This window comes from Monodon monoceros, unplaced genomic scaffold (genome assembly GCF_005190385.1).
Source record: "Monodon monoceros isolate NGI ecotype Baffin Bay Population unplaced genomic scaffold, NGI_Narwhal_1 Super_Scaffold_3, whole genome shotgun sequence".
Lineage (NCBI taxonomy): Eukaryota > Metazoa > Chordata > Mammalia > Artiodactyla > Monodontidae > Monodon > Monodon monoceros.
Genome location: NW_021703780.1, coordinates 97990194 through 98012208, shown reverse-complemented (window position 1 = coordinate 98012208; position 22015 = coordinate 97990194). Strand labels below are relative to the sequence as shown.

Genomic DNA, 22015 nt, shown 5'->3' with positions numbered 1-22015 from the left:
TCTGTCAGAACTCGGCATGCTATGAGTCGGAGCATCTTTGGCCTGAAGCTGTCCTCATAAAATGGAACTCTGGGATGCCCTCCAATGTGCCTGGGGCGGGGGGTGGGGTGAGGCAGGGGAGCCCTGCTCCTGCCCCGGGGAACCCACCTCAGGGTCACAACCAGTCTGGTCACCAGTGTCTGCCTGCAGATAATCAGCCTGATGGGAGACGTGAGGGAGCACTCACCTGTCCGTTCTTCAGGCCGACTAACAGACCCTCCCTTCCTGGGGGGCCGCCAATCACCTTGATGTAGCGAATGAGAGACTCCATCTGCCACTCCCGCTCCTTCACTCCGCTGAAGGACAGGCACTGCAGCCGCTTCTCCTAGAAAGCAAGTGCAGCTCTGCGTAATATTCAACAGAATAAGCATGCCCAGCCCTCCCAAGGAGGTCTGCCTGCACCTAAGGGATGAAAAACACCTACACGCTCAGTACCTACTGAACCCCATCTAGACCCCCTGCCTGGCACCACTACCCCTGCACACAAGTTTTCCCCACGAAGCCCAGCTCAGCCTCAGTTCTTGAGCAGACCTCCAGGCGGCCACAGCCAGAGGCAGCAACCAAAAGCACAGCTTTTTGCTACATCTATCCCATAACCTGTGGTACCCCTAAACTGCCTGAAGTTCTAGATTTTTAGAGAGATTTTAATAGTATTTTACATCCAGTGATTCCTAAAGGATTTCTTCCATTTTATCACTTCCAACAGGCCTAGTTTCTTGAAACCAAATCCACCTCTACTTCCAAGAAAGATGCTGGGCTGGCCTTCTCTTAAAGTCTTTCCAAACCCGCCTGGCGTTGACCTAGACATTTCTAGGAAGCTCTAAGTTGAGAAATGTTTTTCTGTGAAAAAAGTTCTCAGAAGTAAAATTTCCTTTACGACTATGAGTTGATATAATTTTTTTTGTTGTTTAACTGAAAGTTATCACAAATTTTTAGGTGTATATGTTTACCAAATAATATTGATCTTCCTTTTGTGGGATATCAACATATGCTTTAAGTCATTAAAATATATATACAACCCCAGTTTAACAAAGTGCTTTGCAATACAGAAAAGTATTTTCCAGTTTATGGCCCATGACTTTCTGCTAGAGTGTGACTCATCTAGATGCCAATAAAATGAAAGCAATGAATAGCCACTGAGCTTGATGGAAAGGGCCCTGCTTCCCAGAGACCAATTTTAAAGCCGTGAGCTGGGTACCCCACTCTTGGAGGAAGCGTGAAGTGGATGCGGCCCCACCCTCCCAGCCGCCGCTGCCCACCTGGCAGAGGATGATGTGGTCGGCACACACCACCAGGAGGTTACATTCGAACTTCCTAACAATCTTCTCCTTCACCCGGTACCGCATGTCCAACGAGTCATCTGAATACAACTCGTAGATGAGGATTTTCTCGGGCAGCTGGATAGCTAATCGATTTTTGTAGATGGCAATTTTCTTGACAAGCTCTTTGCATTTAATCCGAACTGTCAAAGAGGAAAAAACAAACAAACAAAAACCCAGCTCTACCAAGAGGCTGTTAAGTAAGGTAGAAGGCAGAGAAATTAAAAGCCACCATTTAGTTACTGCTATTGGCAATTAAAGGAGACACTCTCATCAAAATATCTTTACAGAGTGTCTAATATGTACAATCAGCTCTGCTAAACTGAGATCCAAAATTGTATACAATGTTTGTGGTCCAAAGCTTACAACTGGCTATGGAAAGTAAAATTCTTTGTGCTACCATCACTTGCTGAATATAAATCTAATTCCTCTGCATGGCACTAATGGCCCCTGATGATCAGGAGCCCGTCTGGGTAACGGCCTACACCTCTGGCCACTTCCCACCCACCACCCTTGACAACAGGGAACCAAAGGTAGTTTCTGGTACACACTAGGGTCTCACACTGTTGCTACAGACCAGGTGGAGAAAATGTCCTCAGGAAGGAAACCGGGGAGCTACCCAAGTAGCTACACCCTCACCATCATAGCTGGAATCTTCAACCAGAGGTGCTGCTCCCAGATGAGGACCAGAGGATGCCACCTGAATCTGCAGGACAACCGTCGATCTGGATCCCTACCCACAGGCCCCCAGCAGTGTGCTGTGGCCAGCACATCTGGATACGAATGCACTTGAAGTCAGTGCATTTAACCAGCATGGCCACTTGGGTGGACAGAGGAGGAGACTGACTACACTAGGTCTGGAACCCTGATCTTCTGACCAAGCCTGTGCAGCCCACTGCGGGCTTATCTCTGGCAGAAGGACCCGCCAGGAGGCGAGTGGACACGGAGCTGACAGAGCAGCACCCCCGAAGGAACTGTGACCAGAGAGGATACAGGTCCACAGAGACCCATGCAGGTCAGCCCCAACCCCCAGCTCTAACTTGTGATACGTTACCCTCCTTAGCCAGGGAGCCCACGTTCCCCTCAGTATTATCTGCGAAATTTTCTGAGTCTGTGCTTTTTTCTTTTTTTTTTTGTTTTGGAGAGAGGGTTTATTGCTTTCAAAGACATCTACATCCTCTCCACACCCCACCACAAAAAAAAAGCAAGAGCTGGTGGTCCAGTGTGTTTCCAAAAGACCAAGGAGGAACATTTGCTACCATTTCATTTGCCCTGTCAGGAGCCCTCTCAACCTGCCCCTCTTCCCAGTGTCTGGAGGGCAGAGGGGCCATACCTGCCTTTTACCTTTCTGCTCGGTGATCAGGTGCTGCACGATGACATCAGTCATGCTATCCCTGTAGGCATATCGGTCCTTGTAGAGTCCGTGGACTGTGCTGAAAATAAGCTGGTAGAAGGAAATGGTGCCATCCTGGCAGCCTACCACCTGCAGAGAAAGACAGTGTCAATTCCCAGCTCTCTGTGGAGAAAGCATCGACCCTCCCGCTTGTCAGTAACGAGCGTCAATGATCTGACTGGCTAAACATGGCTGATGTTCAGTGACTACTCTGGCAATGGCCCATCAAATGAACTCCCCCTTCTTACCACATAGTTGGAATCGGGTTTCACTTTACACGTCCACACCCAGGAGTTCTGCTCCCCAACAGTCCCGAGGCGCACTCCATCCTTGGTGAAAAGGGATACTTGCTTGTCTGACCCCCCCAGCAAAATGTACTCCCCTTTAGTAAAGTAGCTGAGGCAGCAGGGGTCAAAGTTCAGTGACCGATCCTTCCCAATCTGAGGAAAGAGAACACACCAAGGGAAATCTACTTCTGAATTCATAATAATCACAACACAATCAAGGGCTTTTCCCTCCAACTTTTAGAGGGAGCTGGGAAGATTGGGGAGAGCTGGCCAGCATTCTCCCGTGTGTGACTGATTCCATCGTGAACGCAGGCCAGTCCTCTGGAGCACCCTACCTCTCCCCTCCACACAGCCAAATCCTCCAGTGTCTTCCCCAGTCCCACCCAGCTGCTCCAGGGGTGTGTCTTAGCTCCTCAGCCAATCTGCACCCGAGATGGTCTTTCTCCCATAGGCCTTCCTCCGCACATAGCCTTTACTAGGGTTCAGGATTCCCCTCAGCTTCTTCTCTTTTTCCTTTTCTTTCCTCCCTCCCTCCCTTCTTTCCTTGCTTTTTTTGTATTTCACAAGACTAAGTCCATTCAATTTTCTAAAAACTGTCCTTTATTCTGAAACTACACTCATCCTAACTTCTCTTTATAACAACCTTATTGAGGAATTTCACATACCATACAATTCACCCACTTAAAGCGTACAATTCATCGGCTTTTAATATATTTGGAGTTGTGCAACCATCATCACTAATTCTGGAACATTTCCAACACCCCAGAAAGAAACCCTGTACCTGTTAGCAGTCAATCCCCATTCCCTTCTCTTTCCATCCCCAGGCAACCACTAATCTACTTCGTGTCTATAGATTTGCCTATTTTGGACATTTCATATAAATGGAATCATAAAATATGTGACCTTTCGTGACTGGTTCACCCTTGTTGTAGTATGTATCAGTACTTCATTCCTTTCCATTGCTGGATAATATTCCATTGTATGGATATTCCCCATTTTATTTATCCATTCATCAGTTGATGGACATTTGGGTTCTCCCTATTTTTGGCTATTATGAATAATGCTGATACGAATATTTGTGTACAAATTTTTGTGTAGACATATGTTTTCATCTTTCTTAGATACACATACCTAGGAGTAGAATTGCTGGGTCATACAGTAACTTCGTGTTTAACGTTTTAGGAACTACCAGACTTTTTTAAAGTGGCTGGTTGTACCATTTTACATTTATATCAGTAGTAAATAAGGGTTCCAATTTCTCCATCCTACTGGGTGTGAACTGGTGTCTCATTGTGAATTTGACTTGCATTTCCCTGGTAGCTAATGATGTTGAACATCTTTTCATGTGCTTACTGGCCACAAGTATATCTTGCTTGAAGAAACGTCTATTCAGATCCCTTTCCCATTTTTTAATTAGCTTGTCTTATTATTGAGTTGTAGGAGTTTTTTACATATTCTAGATGCAAGTCCCTTATCAGATAAGCAATTTGTAAAAATTCTCTCCCACTCTGTGCACTGTTTTTTCACTTCTGATGGCGCCCCCTCTGCTTTCAGAATGAAGGTCAAGCTCCTGAGCTCTGTTCCCAAGATCCTTCTCTCAGCCAAAATGAATTTCTTCTAGTTTCCTGAGTGGCCCATGCTCTTTCAATCCTCCATGATGACATGACATAGGTGCCATTCTCCACACCACCCCAGCCCTGGCCAAGAGTGCCCTTTCCCTCTTCTTCTCTGCCAGGTGTCGCCTCCTCCAGGAAGCATCCCCCAGTCTCCCTGCCCACCCAAGGCCTAATTAAGACCCATCTCCCTGTGCTGGCCTCTCCCACAGCATTTCTCTCACTGCTCTGTAATTGCACATTTAACCTGACGTCTCCCCACTAAAGCCCATGCTCCTCACTGTCACCCGGGTCCTCTGCTGCCCCTGAGTGTGCCTTCTGTGACAAAAGACTATTTTTTATTATCATTATTAAACTAATAATCACTTTATTATAGAAATAACTCTAAAATCCTTGTTTCTCCTTAAGTTTTGTTCAACTTACAAATATTTGTTCAACTTACAAATATTTTCCTATTTATAAACCTAGTAAAAATAAGCAACCAGGGCTTCCCTGGTGGCGCAGTGGTTAGGAATCCGCCTGCCGATGCTGGGGACACGGATTCGAGCCCTGCTCCGGGAGGATCCCACATGCCGCGGAGCAGCTAAGCCCGTGCGCCACAACTGCTGAGCCTGCGAGCCACAACTGCTGTGCCCACGTGCCACAACTACTGAAGCCCGCATGCCTGGAGCCTGTGCTCTGCAACGGGGGAAGCCACCACAGTGAGAAGCCCATGCACCACAACGAAGAGTAGCACCCACTCACCGCAACTAGAGAAAAGCCCATGCCCAGCAACAAAGACCCAACGCAGCCAAAAATAAAAATAAATAAATAAATTTAAAAAATAAGCAACCAACTGAAAAGGAGTCTTTCATTAAACTTTATGGAATTCAATTTTCAACAGACCATAAAATCCCTTAGTCTCATTTACAACTTAGTTAATTTCCTTAAACTAATTTAAACTGCAATTATTAACTTAATATATTCAATTTTCCTTTTTAAGAATTTCAAATGCCTAATAATCAAAAGTTCCCCTCGTACTTACATAATGATAGTAGCTCTAATGAGAAAACTAAAAAATCGCATGAGTCATGGCACTGAAGGCGTGCAGCTTCTGTTAATGCTCACTAGTTGCCACTGGACCAACTCTCCTACAGGTAACAACTGTAAACTCTGGACCAACTATAAACTACAACCACCTGGAGGCAGTGGAGAGCAACCAGAAGCAGAAAGAGACGTAAGACACAAATGCATCTGGAAGAAGGGAAAGGCATTAGGTGAGTTTCTCATTTTTTTAATGGCTTTTTGCCTGAGGGCAGGCACTGTCAGTGACCTGATGGATGAGCACAGAACTTGGAGCGACCACAGCAGCTTGCAATTGAGGTAGGAAATCCCAGAAAAGAGACAGATGCAGAGGGGGAGCCCCAATCCTGCACATACACTGCTGAATATCTGGAGCCCCTTGAACTACACACGCCACGTGTGGGGCAGATGCCAAGCAGCCTAGCAAAGGCTGAGCAAAGTTAACTACCTGCTTAAGGAAAAAAAAAAAAAAAAAAAAACTACACAATAATCTTAAGAGGAACATGACAGATGTTCCCTATGCTGTATCATTCACAATGTTCAGAATATAACCCAAAATTCCAAAAAGCAGAAAAGTGTGAACCATATTCAAGAGAAAAGACAACCAATAACTGACCCCAAGATGATTCAGAATTTAGAATTAGCAGATGAGAATTTAAAAATAGCTATTTTAGGGCTTCCCTGGTGGTGCAGTGGTTGAGAGTCCGCCTGCCGATGCAGGGGACACAGGTTTGTGCCCCGGTCCAGAAAGATCCTACATGCCGTGGAGCGGCTGGGCCTGTGAGCCATGGCCGCTGAGCCTGCGCGTCCGGAGCCGGTGCTCCGCAACGGGAGAGGCCACAACAGTGAAAGGCCTGCGTACCGCAAAAAAACAAATAAAATAAATGAATACATAAATAATAAAAAAATAAAAATAACTATTTTAGGGAATTCCCTGGTGGTCCAGTGGTTAGGGCTCCGAGCTTCCACTGTAGGAGGAGGCACGGGTTCGATCCCTGGTCAGGGAACAAATAGCCCGCATACCATGTGGCACAGCCGAAAAAAAAAAAGCCATTCTAACTATGGTCAAGAATATAAAGGAAAATATACTTGTAATGAATGAACAAATACGAAAGCAGAGCTAAACAGAAATTCTAGAGCTGAAAAATACAATAACTGAAACAAAAATTCACTGGATGGGCTTAAGAGAAATATTACAGACGACAGAAGAGTCAGTGAAGTTGAAGACTGAGAAACAGAAATCCTCCAATCTCAAGATCAGAGGGGAAAAAAAAGATTTAAAAAATGAACAGGGCCTCTGTGACCTGGAGAACAATATCAGAAGGTCTAACATGTATAACTGGAGTCCCAGAAGGACAGGGGAGAATGGGGAAGAAAAGTTATTTGAAGAAATAATAACCAAAAATTTTTCTATATTTGGTGAAATAATAAAGACATAGATGTATAGAATCAAGAAGCTCAGTGACCTCCCCCACAATCCCAAGCCAGAAAATATAATAAATCTCTTTAACATTCCAATATTGCTTAGGTACTTAATAAAAATTTCTTTTATCTTTCAATTAAAATTGGAAGAATAAGGGAGTTCGCTTCCACTGCCACGGGCCTGGGTTCAATCCCTGCTAGGGGAACTAAGATCCAGCAAGCTGTGCAGCATGGCCAAAAAAAACCTGGAAGAATAAAACTGATTACTAGATTATGTCTTTTAAATGGTCATCATAAGGCAAATCTGATAGAGATTCTAATAGGGATTCTAGTACCAGTCTGCCTGGGTTCCAATCCAGGCTTGACCACTAACTAAGCTGTGTGTCTTTGGGCAATTACTGAACCTCTCTGTGCCTAAATTTTCTTAGATGTAAAGCGGTGATAACAGTATCTACCTCATAGAGTTGTTATAAAGATTAAAAGAATTAACCTTATAAAGAGTTTATACAATGCCTGAAACTCAATAAATGTTAGCTATTGTCATTATTAAGCCAGATCCCCTTAAACATTACAAACACTTAAAATGCCAAAAGTACACATTATACCTAAGCCTAACACAAAAGTATAGATTTGGTCTACTTCATCACCGTATATTTAATTCTAAATCTTCCCAGATTTAGAAGACACTTACCCACTGCGGAAACAATTTTACTGTCCCAAACAAGTTACCTCAGCAGACTGAGGTTGCTTATCATTCAAAAACTCAGGGCCACAACATGAGCTCTGGAGCTGCATACATGCAAGATATCTCCCATGGCCTGGCCCCCACGTTGAGCTCTTCTTTGTGGTCACTATAGCAACGAGACCCCATTCCTTCCCTGTGTAGTGTGGATTTTTGTTCCCATGAACTTCCAATACCCACACCCGATGTCCACTACACAGTAGACATGCAACAATGTACAATTCTCTCTCATGCCATGGATCACACTGCACGGGGACTGCTGGCTATCCCCACCAGCCTGTGAGCTCTCGCAGAGCAGAGGCAATGACTTACACAGCGCTATGTCAGCAGCTCCTAATAGGTGAAGGGCTGGCCTAGTGGCTGCTCGTAACTGTTCACAAGGTGAATAAGTCAAATACAGGAAGGTAGGGTCATGACTAGAACCAAGACCTTACAGACCAAGCTGCGTTTCAATCCCAGGTGCCATCATTTACTAGCAGTGCGAGACCTTGGACATGATATTTATTTCACTGCTCTAAGTATTATCTACTCATTTCTGAAAAGTTGATCAAAGTACTTACTTCAAAAGGTTTTGTAAGAATTAAATGAGATAAAGTATGCATAGCACTGAGCACCGAAGCTGGTATCACAGTAAATGCTCAATAAACAGGAGCTAACAAAAATAATGTACAATTATTATTAATACAATCTCCAAACATGAAAATACACTAAAACAGGCATGACCGAAACTGTTTCTCCCATCGGGCTTGTATAGAGTTACATACCTGTTTTCCACTCAGCTGATAGAAGGAAAGTTTCTGTCCCCAATCAGCTACAGCCAGGATGTCATTATGTTCCTCTCTAATCAACAGAAGACAAAAAAGGTTACGTGGGGCCATGGCCTGCTCAGGAGTGTAGCCCTCATCAGCATCTACATCTCAGTGTAGCCTGAGAGTTTAACAAACAACAGGAAAAAGAAAGCCCTGGCCAGGCTGCCAGATTGCCAAATGTTGGACAAGAGTACAGAAGCCAAAAGTTGTAATGTGGGCCTACCCATCAATCAGTCCAATGGGAAGGGACCAGGTGAGATTCAGCCCTCCCGGCAGCTGTTATTTCACTGAATGCCCCACCACTCAGGTGCTCGTGGTGCCAAGACACTGCCACAATGAAGAGGTGAAACCTCTCATTTCAGTTTCCTAGGAGCAAAGCTAAGAAACAGCAAGGTTGCAGATCCAAGAGTGCTTCTCTCTTACACACTATAAAACATGGGGAGATGGTGAAGAGGTATGTCTTCTGCACTGGGAAGGCATGGATCGTCTGATTTTTTTAATGGACAGAGGGGAACGTGGCTTGCCTCTCCTCAAGAGGGAAATTAACACCTAAAACTAGGTTCTCTCACAGTTGGGGTTTTTGCACAGGTGAAAAGGTTGACTGGATCTAATTTAAAAAAAAAAAAAAAAAAAAGACCAACAACTGTCTTTGAAACTGAGTGCCTATCAGGATCAGTGTCTAGGAACTGGGGCTGTAGGACCAGCACAGGAGAAACCTCCTCAGCTAAGGCTGGGGATCAGGCTACTCAGGAATCTAGTTCAAGAGAGAGACATTCCCAGCCCTTGAGTCCTGGTCTTAACCCACCTAATATTGCCTCCTCTTTCTTTACTAATTCCAGCTTTTTGAGCCCAGGGCCTTGCGGTCATCTGGCAGCACCATGAGATATGCAGGCAAAGCATGGTGCAGCCCTATCTGCAAAACCCAGCCAAGAGCGGCAAAATAGCACTAATTCGTAACTAAGGGAAAAAAGACAAAGATGGAGAGGGATGGAGCGGACCCACAGGTGAACTCTGTGTGAATGGCACTGAAATCCAAACACATCCAGAGGCCCAGGCTACAGTGAGCCCTCTTGGGGAGACCACATACAGCTCTGGGTCAGGTTCAGCCCCACGAGCTGGATGGGTGGTTTTCAACCTTCTTTTCCCCTTTTTTCCCCTGGCAGTGGGACTCCTTACCAAAACAAACACTTGTGCTAACAATTAAAGGGTCTGCTCTGGCTGAAGCACAGATAGGGACCTGAAACCCACCCTTTCCTCCCTTCCTTGTCCCCCACCTCCCACCTTCTTTTTCCAAGGAACCCCAGGCACCACAGAACACAGTTTGAAAAGTCCTAAGCTCGATCACTTTTGCCCAATCAGAATATCCTGGCTCCCGCACTCCAGCCTGCAGTGTTTTCCCTACAGGTAACCTCGACTGAAGAGAAGGAAGGACAGCTGGACAGCGAGGATTTGGCGTGAGGACTGCGGGTAAGATGGGGGCCTCCTCTCTGATACGTGTCCTAGCAAATACAAGGTGAGGTGCGGCATGGAAACAGGCTAAGAAAGTGTCCAGTAAGAGAAGAAGCGTTCACTGAACTCCTGGGCGGCCATGCCAAGGGCACACGAGGCAGGCACTAAAAATCATGTTTCTCAAAGGACCGCTAATGTTACCGGAAAAAGTGCACTCTATGATGTTAAGTGGAAAAAAAGGAAGTACGATATGATTTGGTTCATTACATGAATACACTAAAAGCCTGAGAGGAAATACACTAAAATGCTAACAGTGGTTTCCTCAGGGGATGGGGTTTCATAGAAAAGTCAAACTTTCTCCCTTAGACTTTTCAGTATTTCCTCAAGTCTCTCAAAGGAGAATTTTATAACTCACAAGTTTTGAGAGAGTGTCCCCCTTGCTGGAGGAGTTTTAACCAGCAACACCCCCGCCCCCGGTCCCTTTTAGAAAGGAGCTTCGGAGCAGCACCTGCCCCAGCAGGTCTACGCTGGGGGCTGGACCCTTCCAAGGAGGGTTCTCGCTCCTCGGAACACACTCACAAGTTGTCATCCCTGGGACTGTCGTCCTCTTCCTCTGGCTCTTCCTCCTCTGCCTCACTACCCTGACTACTGTACACTGCTGACTTCAGAGTGGAAGGGATTTCCTGAAAATATCTGTTGACAATGACTTCCTCGGCATCCTCGTTCTCTCTGTTCATCCAGAAACACTCCCATCGGCTGCAGACAGTAAGTGGTTGTTCACAATCACGTTGCCTAGAACTACACTAAAGCTGTAATTTCAAAACCTGTCAAGGAGCCCCTGAACCCCGCCCGGAAGAGGACAGCAACCAGGTACACTGGGTGTCCTGCTTCTCATGAATTAAAAATGGTACCCTGAAGCCACAAAGTCATCTGTGGCCACAAAAATCAAACAGCAGGAACTCTGGGGTAGGCTAATGGCCTCTGAAGGCATTAGACATACATGGTACAGCCCTGGGCTGGACAAAATTATTCAGGAAGAAGCATAATAATCTGATGTAAGAAAAGCAATGAAATTAAACTACTTTCTAAATCAAGTAGGCACCACCTGTAAAATGACATTGGGCTGGTAAACATTAAGTTCTTTACCTTCAGAGGACTCTGTGGGGGATATTGGTGGTTTAATAATATCACAGAATTATACAAAGAGGATGTAAAGCTATTAGTCCACCATCAAAGTCACATGAGCACAGTAAGGAAAACGTGTGTAAGGTTAGAGAAGGTAGATGCCAACTGTTTGTGGAACTATAGGCTTTGGGGACATTTATACTTAATTTCGATTTTTTTTGACAAGGGCAGCAAAATAGACTCATGAAAAAGTAAAAAAGGCTCATGAAAAAGCACATCTTCTGCTCAGACTTGGAGGGAAGAACTGAAAGGTGGAAAAGACCAAAATAAAGCCACAGCAGAGAGGTGAGCTCTCGATTCCTAAGGAAATGGCTCTCCTGTGTCACATGCGTACATACTCTCTCTCCCTCTCTCTCTCACGCACACACACACTGAGCTGGTCTAGATAGCTCATCTGCTCAGCTAAATTTCTGGGATTCATTCCAAAACTCAAGATGGGCTCTTTAAAAATTCCATTCACATGGAATAGGTTCCAAAACAGATCAGTCAAATGGGGTGAGAAGCCTCTGAATCATGGAGCCCTCAGGGGGAAAGAACTCAGCCCGCTGAGGAAGGCCTTCTACACAGAGTTTCCGTCCTAGGAGGAGGACAGCTGTGCGGTCACCTTGAAGGGCTCCAGCAGATGGACCACAGCGGGGAGAGGGAGCCCCCTGGCCGCTCAATCTTCACCTTCTCCTCCCCGTTTCTGTTCCGTATGCTGATGACCCCGCTGAACATCCCCAGAGCCAGGTACTGACCGTCATTTGTCCAGCTGTTCAAACAACCAACAATGGGCATGGGGAGGGGAAAGGAACACAGAGAAAGTCAAAGTTGCAAGGATGATACCTTGGTTGAAACAATCTGATGAGGCAGCAATGGCTGGGCTCATCCTGACCCTGATGTAAAACTCAGAGGGCCAAACTGAGAGTCCCATTTCTTCCTGGAGTGGAGGGTGAGATGTGAAGGCGGGAGCACCTTCTTGGTGCCCATAGTCTCTGTCTGCACTGCCACGACGGCCCTCAGCTTTGCCTGCATTGCGGGGTCAGCCTCCATTCCCCGCTCGCCATTTCAACCTCCTCCCACTTCCAGTGCACCTGAAGAACAGAATCTGTGTCTTGGTTGTTGCTAGCCTCTAGAACAGGTGCCTAACAAATGCTGAATGGAAAGAAAGGCTACACTCAGAAGCTGTGCAGCAAGACCAGCCACCATTTGAGAGCGTCTACCGTGTGCAGGCATCGTGCTGCTTGCTTTAAACTCATTAGCTCGTGTGCATTTCACAACAGCCCCATCAAGTCAGCATCTTAATCCCCATTTGTCAAATAAGGAACCTCCTGAGGTCACAGAGCCTGTCAGCCACTGAATGTGGATTTGAATCCAGATCTAATATCAAAGCCCGAGCTTTATCCAGCTCATGTGCCGCCTGGACCAGGATAGCCTCAGGTCCCCAGAGCCTCCCCTGAGCACAGCTTGAGGCTGGGGAGGCCTGCTGCTGGACAACTGCACAAAAGCAACCTGCAGTTCTCTTTTGCTTGCCGATCAAAAGCACAGGTTCTTCCCATCAAGGAGACCACGAGAAAAGAAAAGAGGAAACATGGGGCCCAAACCAAATAGGTAGCACAAGACCTTCTCTACTGTGTGAACCAGACTTTGAGAGTCTGTTTGAAGAGCAGGGAACAAAAAACTACCTTCAGAGCTGCCCTTAACTTACCTGCAGCAGGTGATCTTGCTGCTAGATTTGTGCTTAGAGACAGACTTCTGTTCAGGAGACCATAAGCCTTCAACACAAAATAATATAAAAGAAGAGAGGTTGGTTGGAACATTACTCAGCAACAAAAAGGAACAAACTATTAATACACACTACAATTTAGATGGATCTCCAGGGTTTTATGCCGAGTTTAAAAAGCCAGTCTCAAAAGGTCATATGCTATATGATTCCATCTTATATAAAGATGGGGAACAGATGAATGGTTACCAGGTACAAGGGGTTAGTGCTAACAGGAGATGGGGGAGATGAGGGTAAAGCAGTATCTTTGTGGTGATGGTAATCTACACAGGGGATGAAATGACAGAACTATATACACACATTGTGCCAGGCCCCACCTCCTGATTTTGATACCATACAACAGTTACATAAGATGTATCCATTGGGGAAACAGGAAGAAGGGTACATAAGACCTCTCAAATATCTTTGCAACTTACCGTGAATCTATAATTATTTCAAAAGAAAAAAGAGAGGAAGATATATTGGTGAATTGATAGCCAACTTTTCAGGAGTTTAAGTCAAAGAAATGGCAACTTCACTGTTCATAATTATTACACTGCAACCAGAGTACAACTTAGCATTCGAAGTAATGAATGACGCTTTCTGAAAATCCAGTCTCTCCTGACCCTATCTGGGCTGTGCCATGTCCCTGGCACACTGGTCACCTTCGGCTTGCTCCCTCCTGCCAGTGACTCAGTGGCCCACAACAGGTGTAGGTCTGGGCAACAAAAGCAAATTCTACTCTTTGCCTGAGCCATGAAGCACAGCCAAGGAGGTAATCCTAGGGCAGAAATGCATTTACACAGCAAGGTGCAACATCAAACAATATGCTTCCCCTCTCTCCTGCCCAGAATGCCTCCCCCAGCATTTCAGCCTATGCACACCTTACCTGTGGTCCACCGAGGCCCCCTCAGAGCCTCTTGCTGGAGGAAACCACACCCTCCAGGCCCCTGAGGCAGCACTGACCAGAGCAGACTCTAGATGCAATCACATGGCCTAGGTCCCAGCCCTGGGTCCATCCCTTACCCGCTAGGTGACCTCAAGTGAGTCACTGGACCACTCTAAGCTCAAGTTCTGTTCCTCAGTGGAGTGGGGATGAGAATAATACCTGACCTCAGACCTCAGAGGTCGTCACAGAGCTCACACAGGAATTTGTTTCAACTCTCAGCACAGTGCCTAGCATATCACAAACATTCAACAAATATTATCCCTTAATAATATATTTTTACAAATTCTTCCTCCCTGCCTGCCCCCAACCACAAGCTCTTTGAGGGCAGGAATTCTATTTTGTCTTTTTCACCCCAAAAGTAAGCACCCAGACCAATGCCTCACATGGAGAAAATGCTAAATTTTTAATGAATGACAGTCCCTTCCCCTTTTATTTATACAACATGCTTTCAATTACATCCTCTCTTTGGAACCTCAGAACTCTATCAGTGGATGGACTGGGGGATGCATTCATCTTAGATCAGGAGGGAAACTGAAAGGGATTAGATCTCTCGCTCCTTGACTTCAACAATGGCTGTTCTGTTGTAACCACTATCTCTTAGCAAGGAAGACGGAATTTATGAGCTGTAAGCAAGAATCGACCTTGAAAAGAGAACATGCAAGCCTCTGTTCGCGTTCCTGCCTCTTCGCTGACGTCTCACTGCTTCTCCTCTGCGCCAGGACCACACCAGTGCCGTGTGTGGGGTGGGTGAACTCCTCGGGGCATTCAGCCCCTCAGGAAGGACAGCCACAGCCACTGAACAACTAATGGGGACACGCCGCACAAGAAGCACAGCGAAGCTTTCCACACATACACGGACGCTGGGGGACCCGGAAGTGGGGACAACTGAACTGTCCCTGCCAGGGTGGGGCGGGGAAGGCTTCCCAGAGGTGGCAACACCAACTTAACGCCTGTGCTCTCCCATCCCTCTCACCATCTCCCTCCCAGGGCCCTTCCTGCTGTCTCCCAGACTTCTTGCCAGACTCAGTGCCATCACTCACTCTCCTGGTTTCTACACAATTTAAAGAACAAGTGCCAGCCTCCCTTCAGCCATTGAAGGGGGCTAGAACGGCATTAACTCTCTCAGGACAAAACCACCACATTCTGGATAGATTTCAGCACTTTTTGCCAATTTTCAGTTATTCCCAGACAAGACACTGGGAATCAGAACCTACCAAAGTCACTGGAGGAACAGGACGCCAGCTGGTGGGTAACAGGGTTGTAGGAGACACACTGGATAGAATCATTGTGCCTGGGAAGTAAACAAATGTAGATGATTATGCAGCAAACCACAAATGCTTCAGTGGCTACAGCTCAAGATTTTAATGATGGGTCCACAGCCTCTCTGACTCCACACCGTGAACTCTGATGCAAGTGACCAATTAAAAGCACAGGGATGAGTTCTCCCCTCCTGGGCTACCCCCAACCCACTATTTTCCTCTCTCAAACATTACCCACCCATCAGACTGGCCTAGCTTAAATGCCACCTCCTCCAAGACTAGTGTGCTGCACACCTCTGGTGTGCCATCTAGTAAGAGAATGATGTAAACCACCTTGCCTAGCACCAGGTGCATAAGAAGTGCCAGATTAATGGCCCTAACACTTATTGCTTTGTGGAGGCCTGGAAATACATTCATTAATACAGGATGGAGGTACAATGAAAATACTAGACCAATATCTGGAAACATCTGAGATAACAATGAAAGCTGAGTGAGTCATGTACCACACGGGGCATCTCAGCCTGAGTTGTTTTTTGTTTTCCTGTTTTTTTTGCGGTACGCGGGCCTCTCACTGTTGTGGCCTCTCCCATTGCGGAGCACAGGCTCCGGACGTGCAGGCTCAGCGGCCATGGTTCATGGGCCTAGCCGCTCCGCGGCATGTGGGATCTTCCCGGACCGGGGCACGAACCCGTGTCCCCTGCATCGGCAGGCGGACTCTCAACCACTGCGCCACCAGGGAAGCCCTGTTTTTTGTTTTTAATTAATTAATTAATTTTTATTTTGGGCTGTACTGGGTCTTCATTGCTGCATACAGGCTTCCTCTAGTTGCAGTGAGTGGGGGCTACTCTTTGTTGCGGTGCGCGGGCTGCTCATCGCAGTGGCTTCTCTTGTTGTGGAGCACGGGCTCTAGGCACACAGGCTTCACTAGTTGTGGCACGTGGGCTCAGCAGTTGTGGCTCAAGGGCTCTGGAGTGCAGGCTCAGTAGCTGTGGCACACGGGCTTAGTTGCTCTGCGGCATGTGGGATCTTCCCGGACCAGGGCTCAAATCCATGTCCCCTGCATTGGCAGGTGGATTCTTAACCACTGTGCCACCAGGGAAGTCCCTCAACCTGAGTTTTATTCCTCCACTTCTGGGTAATACTTTACTTACAACCTCATTCATTCATTCATTTATTCATTCATTCAAATATTGATTTGTTGATTTGTACATCGGTGTTCACAGCAGCATTATTCTGAATAGCCAAGAGGTGGAAGTTACCCAAATGTCCGTCAACAACAGATGAATGGATAAACAAAATATGCTCTGTACATACACCAGAATATTATTCAGCATTAAAATGTAAGGGAGTTCTGACACAGGAACCTTGAGGACATTATGCTCAGTGAAATAAACCAGTTACAAAAGGACAAACACCATAGGATTCCACTTATATACGGTACCCAGAGTAGTCAAATTCATAGAGACAGAAAGTAGAATGGTGGTGCCTAGGGCTGGGGGACGGGGAATGGAAGTGGCTGCTTAATGGGTGTGGAGCTTCAGTTTTGCAAGATGAAAAATAGTCCTGGAGACTGGCTGCACGACAACATGGATGTACTTAGCACTACCGAATCGTGCACTTAAAAATGCTTAGGATGATATGTTATGTGTATTTTACCACAATTAAAAAGAAAAACGGGCTTCCCTGGTGGCGCAGTGGTTGAGAATCTGCCTGCCAATGCAGGGGACATGGGCTCGAGCCCTGGTCTGGGAAGATCCCACATGCCGCGGAGCAACTAGGCCCGTGAGCCACAATTACTGAGCCTGCGTGTCTGGAGCCTGTACTCCGCAACAAGAGAGGCTGTGATAGTGAGAGGCCCACGCACCGCAATGAAGAGTGGCCCCCACTTGCCGCAACTAGAGAAAGCCCTCGCACAGAAACAAAGACGCAACACAGCCATAAATAAATAAATAAATAATTTTTAAAAAAAAAAGAAAGAAAAACGATCATTTGTTGAGTACCTACTACAGGCCAGGCATTGCAGTAGGCACCAGTGACACAGCATGAGCAAAACAGACACAGTGTCTGCCCTCATGGAGCTTACAGGCTGATGGGAGATATCAATCAGCCACCAGAATAAGTGTAAAACTACAGCTGTTAGGGACTTCCCTGGCTGTCCAGTGGTTAAGACTCCATGCTCCCACTGCTCGGGGCACAGGTTCAGTCCCTGGTCGGGGAACTAAGATCCCACATGGCGCACGTTACGGCCAAAAGAAAAAAAAAACTACAGCTGTGAGAAGCGCCATGAAGGAGACCCAATCAAGGCGCCAGGGGCAGGAAAGGCTTCACAGAAGAAGCAACATCTGAGATGTACAGAGTGAGTAGGGGTTAACCAGGCGGAGGGACGGGGAAGAGGAGGAGAGCCTGTGCACTGAGAGGGGCCTGGAGCACACTGACCCCAAGTCTCAGGGTGTCAACGGCGGCTGGATGTGAAGCTCTTGAAAAAGGACAGGTCGGGGTGGGGTGGAATGTGCGATATCAGATTAACTAAACTGAGCTACACGAAAACACCTAGCCCAGTGCTGGCCAAGCCAGCAGTGCTCAAGAACTGTTCCCTCACTTACTCATTCCCCAACCCTCCCAGCGCACAACCCCACAACTTCACTTGAAGTTCAACTGCAGAGAAAAAAGTCTTCCCTGATAGCTTTGCTAAGGGCCTTTTGCTACAGTAGCTCAGTAAGAGGCAAACTAATAATACTGTACACCTAAACGGTTACTTACGTGTACTTCAGAATGCCTTCCAATTTTGACGTCCAGATAATAACACTTTTGTCAGCTGATCCAGAAGCAAAGCGCTTGCCTAAAAGTGTTTTTAAAAAGAATAAATTTTCACATCCATTTAGGCCAGCATTTTGCAGAGTATTTCTTAGAAAACGACTTCTTTAAGGTCCCTAGTATGTGTCAGTTGCTTCTCTACCCCTTCTTCTTATCTGTACTGAGTGGCAGTACTTTGGAGTCAGGAAGTTTGAGCTCATATCCTGCTCTGCCTGGCACTAACAAAGATGTACTGAGGGCCTATCACATGCCAGCATCATGTTCTGTGCTCAGAATCAAGTAGTGATTAAAACATACATGCGGTCTACCTTCATAGAGTTTGTCTGGTGGGAAAAGTAGGCATTAAATTAAATTAATCCAATTCAAATACGACGTAGTAAGAAAAAAAAGCAGGCCCTATGAAAGAGAATACCTGAGGACCCAATTTTGGTGAGGGAGGTTTCTGTGAAAATGGTATCTTTCATTGAGACCTAAAGGTTGAGCAAAGCTTAGCCAGGTGCAATGAGAGGAGAGAGACCCATCCATATGGGTCAAACAGATGTGCAAAGGCCCTGAGGCAGGAAAAACCTGCATGTGTGAGGAGCTGAGAGGCAGCCAGCATGGAACATCAAGGGCAAAGGGTGAGGTGGATGGGGGAGGGATCTCTAGGGGCTTTGGGGCCACAGTAAGATCCTGCTCTCTATCCCAAAGAAAGGCTTTAAGCAAAAGAGTGACAGATGAGATTTTCATTTTCACACTGCTTGGGCCATGTGACACTGCTGCAAATACTAAATAATAGAAGCTGCTCTTATTTATTATTTCTGTCACTGCTCCCTTACACTGGCAGGCAGCAGGTGAGGAAGAGTGTGGACTAAGGGCTCAGAGTCGGAGCTGGAATCCCCAGCGACGTCACCCACCAGCTGCAGGACCAGGAACAAGCTACTGAACATCTCTAGGCCTTCATTTCCTCATGTGAAAAGCGGACTCAACAACAGTATTTACCTCACAGTTGTTGTGAAGATTAAATGAGATTAAAGTGCTTAGGTCTGTGCCTGGCCTAGAATGAATGCTAAACAAAAGTAGCTATTATTATTATTTCCTTACATTGCCTTGTATTGCTTTCCTTGAAGAAAAACTAGCTCTTAATACACCTTTGTATCATAGTTGCTCATTAAATACTTATTCAATTTAAGGGGGAAATCGGAAACAAGCAAAATCATCATTTTTTAAAGAGCAAAACCAAATTCAGTGTATCCTCACTTCTAGATCCAAGGGGAAAAGACTTCCTTATCGTTACACGAGTGTCATGAGGGGCAGCGTGATACACCAGAAAGAACAAGGGCTCTGCAGTCAGAGGATCCAGGCCAGGCCCAGCTCTGCCACCGTCACCCGTAATCGCTCCAAGCCTGTTTTCTGATCCGTGAGAGGAGCTGCGATCCCTTCCCTGCCTCCTTCAGAGGGCTGCTGGGAGATCAAACGTGAAGATGTGTGTGGCAGGACTATGCAAAACGCGGACAAATGCCCCTGATGGCAGGTCTCACTCTAAGATCCTCAAGGGCCTTGATGGTGCTGCAGGCCAAAGACGCCCTAGGCTTATAAACTCTGAGGCCTCACAGGTCTCCCCATGGTACTACTCTGAACTTAAACTCAAACACGCACATAAAAAAATATGACTACCGTGGCATAGGGCTCCTGACTACCAGGCAAGAACTAGCGTTGTCTTTGCCACTACCTCGCTGTATGACCTCAGCCAGTCGTGGGAATTCTCTAAATCTTTATGTAGGTGTAACATGAAGAGATTGGGCTAGATCAGACTAACACTGTGTGCCCCAAATTGTGTGTATACATGAAGTAGGTGCATTTTTCTAGAGAGGCATCTGTAGCTTTCATCAGATTCTCAAAGAGGTCTGTCATCTAAAAGAAATTAAAAACCTGGAGCCTGAATGATCTCCATGGTTCATTTAAGCACTGTACCACCGATTCTGCGACTTCTCGGCAGTGGTCACAGAGGGCCACCTCTAATCCTATATCCACTTGACACATGAGGAAATCGAGACTCAGACAGGGTCAATAACCACCTCAGACTCACAGAGCTTTTCGGGTTGGAGCTGTCTCATCCCAAAGTCCATGTTCTTCCCATTGATGCTATGCTGTGCGTAGCACGTATTTACTTTTAACTCTCAATGTCAGTTTCACGCAGCCGATGTGACCACCACCTCTCCTCTTTCTCACCCCACCTGGTGCCCTAACGCCAATGACTCTTCAACCCCACTAGAACCTCCCTCACCCCTTGTGGTCCTCTCACCCCTCATTACTCAGCAACAAGGTTGCTCACCCCTCATTACTCAAGGTCAATGTATATAATCATTCCTTTGCATACATCCTCTGCCCTTGCCCTCTCACTGCATCTTCAGAGGTGCTTGTAAACCTACCACTATGGTTAAATCCAACTCTCCACCTCCTCTGTCCTGTATCTGTGCAGCTCAAAGTGATGGAGAAAAAGACACAATCGCACCACTGATCTCACTTTCAATTCATGATCACCAGCTTTGGGTGGGCCCTTCGTGTAGCTAGGGTCTCATTATACCTCCCGGGGCCATTCAGTCAGCCCCTCAGCTAGGTGGTGTTGTACTCTTTTTTCTTTTTCCTCAACTCTCGGACACCTCCTTCCCCATCCTCACTCTCAGATGCTGCTGCTTCCTATTTCACTGAAAAAATGGAAGAGAATTCTGTTAGACTCCTACTACGACATGCCCCCGCTGCCAGCACTTGCAGTGACATCCTCCACTTCCCACCATGCTCACCTCTGTCCTGGATCCCCTCTCCTCTTCCCACACAGCAACTCTGCTCCAGCAATTCCGCCCCCACCTCTACAGCGTCAACTTTCCTCAAACTCAACACGTCTGAAACTGAACTCCGGATCTCCTGCTGTAAGTTTCTCCGCCTGCAGCCTTCCCCATCTCAGTGGAGGGCAACTCCATCCTTTCAGTCATTCAGGTCAAAAACCATGGAGTCACCCCCAACTCCTTTCTTCACGCCCCACATTCTTTCAGGCAATCCTACTGGCTCCACCTTCCAACTGTATCCAGACTGTGACCACTGCTCCCCACTTTCTCTGCTCCTACAGGGGTCTGAGCTGCCATCACCAGTGGCTGACGCTTCTTCACTCGTCTTTCTGCCCAACCCTCAGCCCTTGCAGGCTGTTTGGGGTACAGCATCTGGAGGGATCCTTTTAAAATATAAATCCAATCAGATTTCTCCTCTGCTCAGAACTATTTAGTGGTTCCCCGTTTTCAGTGAGAATCAAAGCCAAAGTTCTACGACAGCCAACAGAATCCAGCCAGCCCACACCTGCTACCTCTCTACCTTCTTCCCCTATTGCTCCCCACCGATTCTCTCTGTCCCATCCCCAGAAAGGCACACCCGACCTGAGGGCCTCTGCAATGGCTCTTCCCTCTGTGAGGAGCTCTCTTTCCCCAGATGCTCAGTCATTATTTCCCTGCCTCCCCACCTTCAAGTCTTTGCTTGCCTGTCCCCATCTCAATGAGCCACCATGACTACCCTGTTCAACACTGTACCCAATGCCCTGCCCACACAGCACTCTCAATCCCCCTTATTCTGTTCTACTTTTTCTTCTTCCTAACACCACCTTCCGCCGTACTGTTCAATTTACTTATTTACCACGTTTATTGTATGCCTTCCCTCATACTCTCCCTCCTTCCCCCACACCCCCCCGCCCCCCCCCGCCACATAGATAAAAGCTCCATAAGGGCAGGCATCTTTGTTTTGCTCTCTGAAGTATCTCAAGCAGCTAGAACAACACCTGACACACAGATGGGCCTCAATAAATACTTGAATGACTGAATTGAATTGAATGACTGAACTGAAGTCTAAGAGACTATCTATCTTCCGAAACTGCAAGCTGTACTTGAGCTTACTCAACACGACGAAGG

General features: G+C 46.6%; 1 protein-coding gene across 9 annotated transcripts in view; it reads right to left on the bottom strand.

Annotated features, from left to right (window-relative positions):
• The window catches only part of IFT122 (intraflagellar transport 122), a 69622-nt gene that overhangs the window by 39563 nt on the left and 8044 nt on the right, over positions 1-22015 (bottom strand). For 2 of the 9 annotated variants that reach the window (XM_029242379.1, XM_029242378.1), the window contains exons 4-12: positions 18030-18108; positions 15225-15301; positions 13008-13074; positions 11925-12071; positions 8642-8717; positions 3000-3191; positions 2703-2841; positions 1299-1501; positions 227-364 (exon numbers count right to left, since the gene is read on the bottom strand). In XM_029242379.1, the coding sequence (XP_029098212.1) occupies positions 227-364; positions 1299-1501; positions 2703-2841; positions 3000-3191; positions 8642-8717; positions 11925-12071; positions 13008-13074; positions 15225-15301; positions 18030-18108 (1118 nt within the window). The other 7 variants (XM_029242387.1, XM_029242382.1, XM_029242383.1 and 4 more) reach the window with 7 other exon arrangements.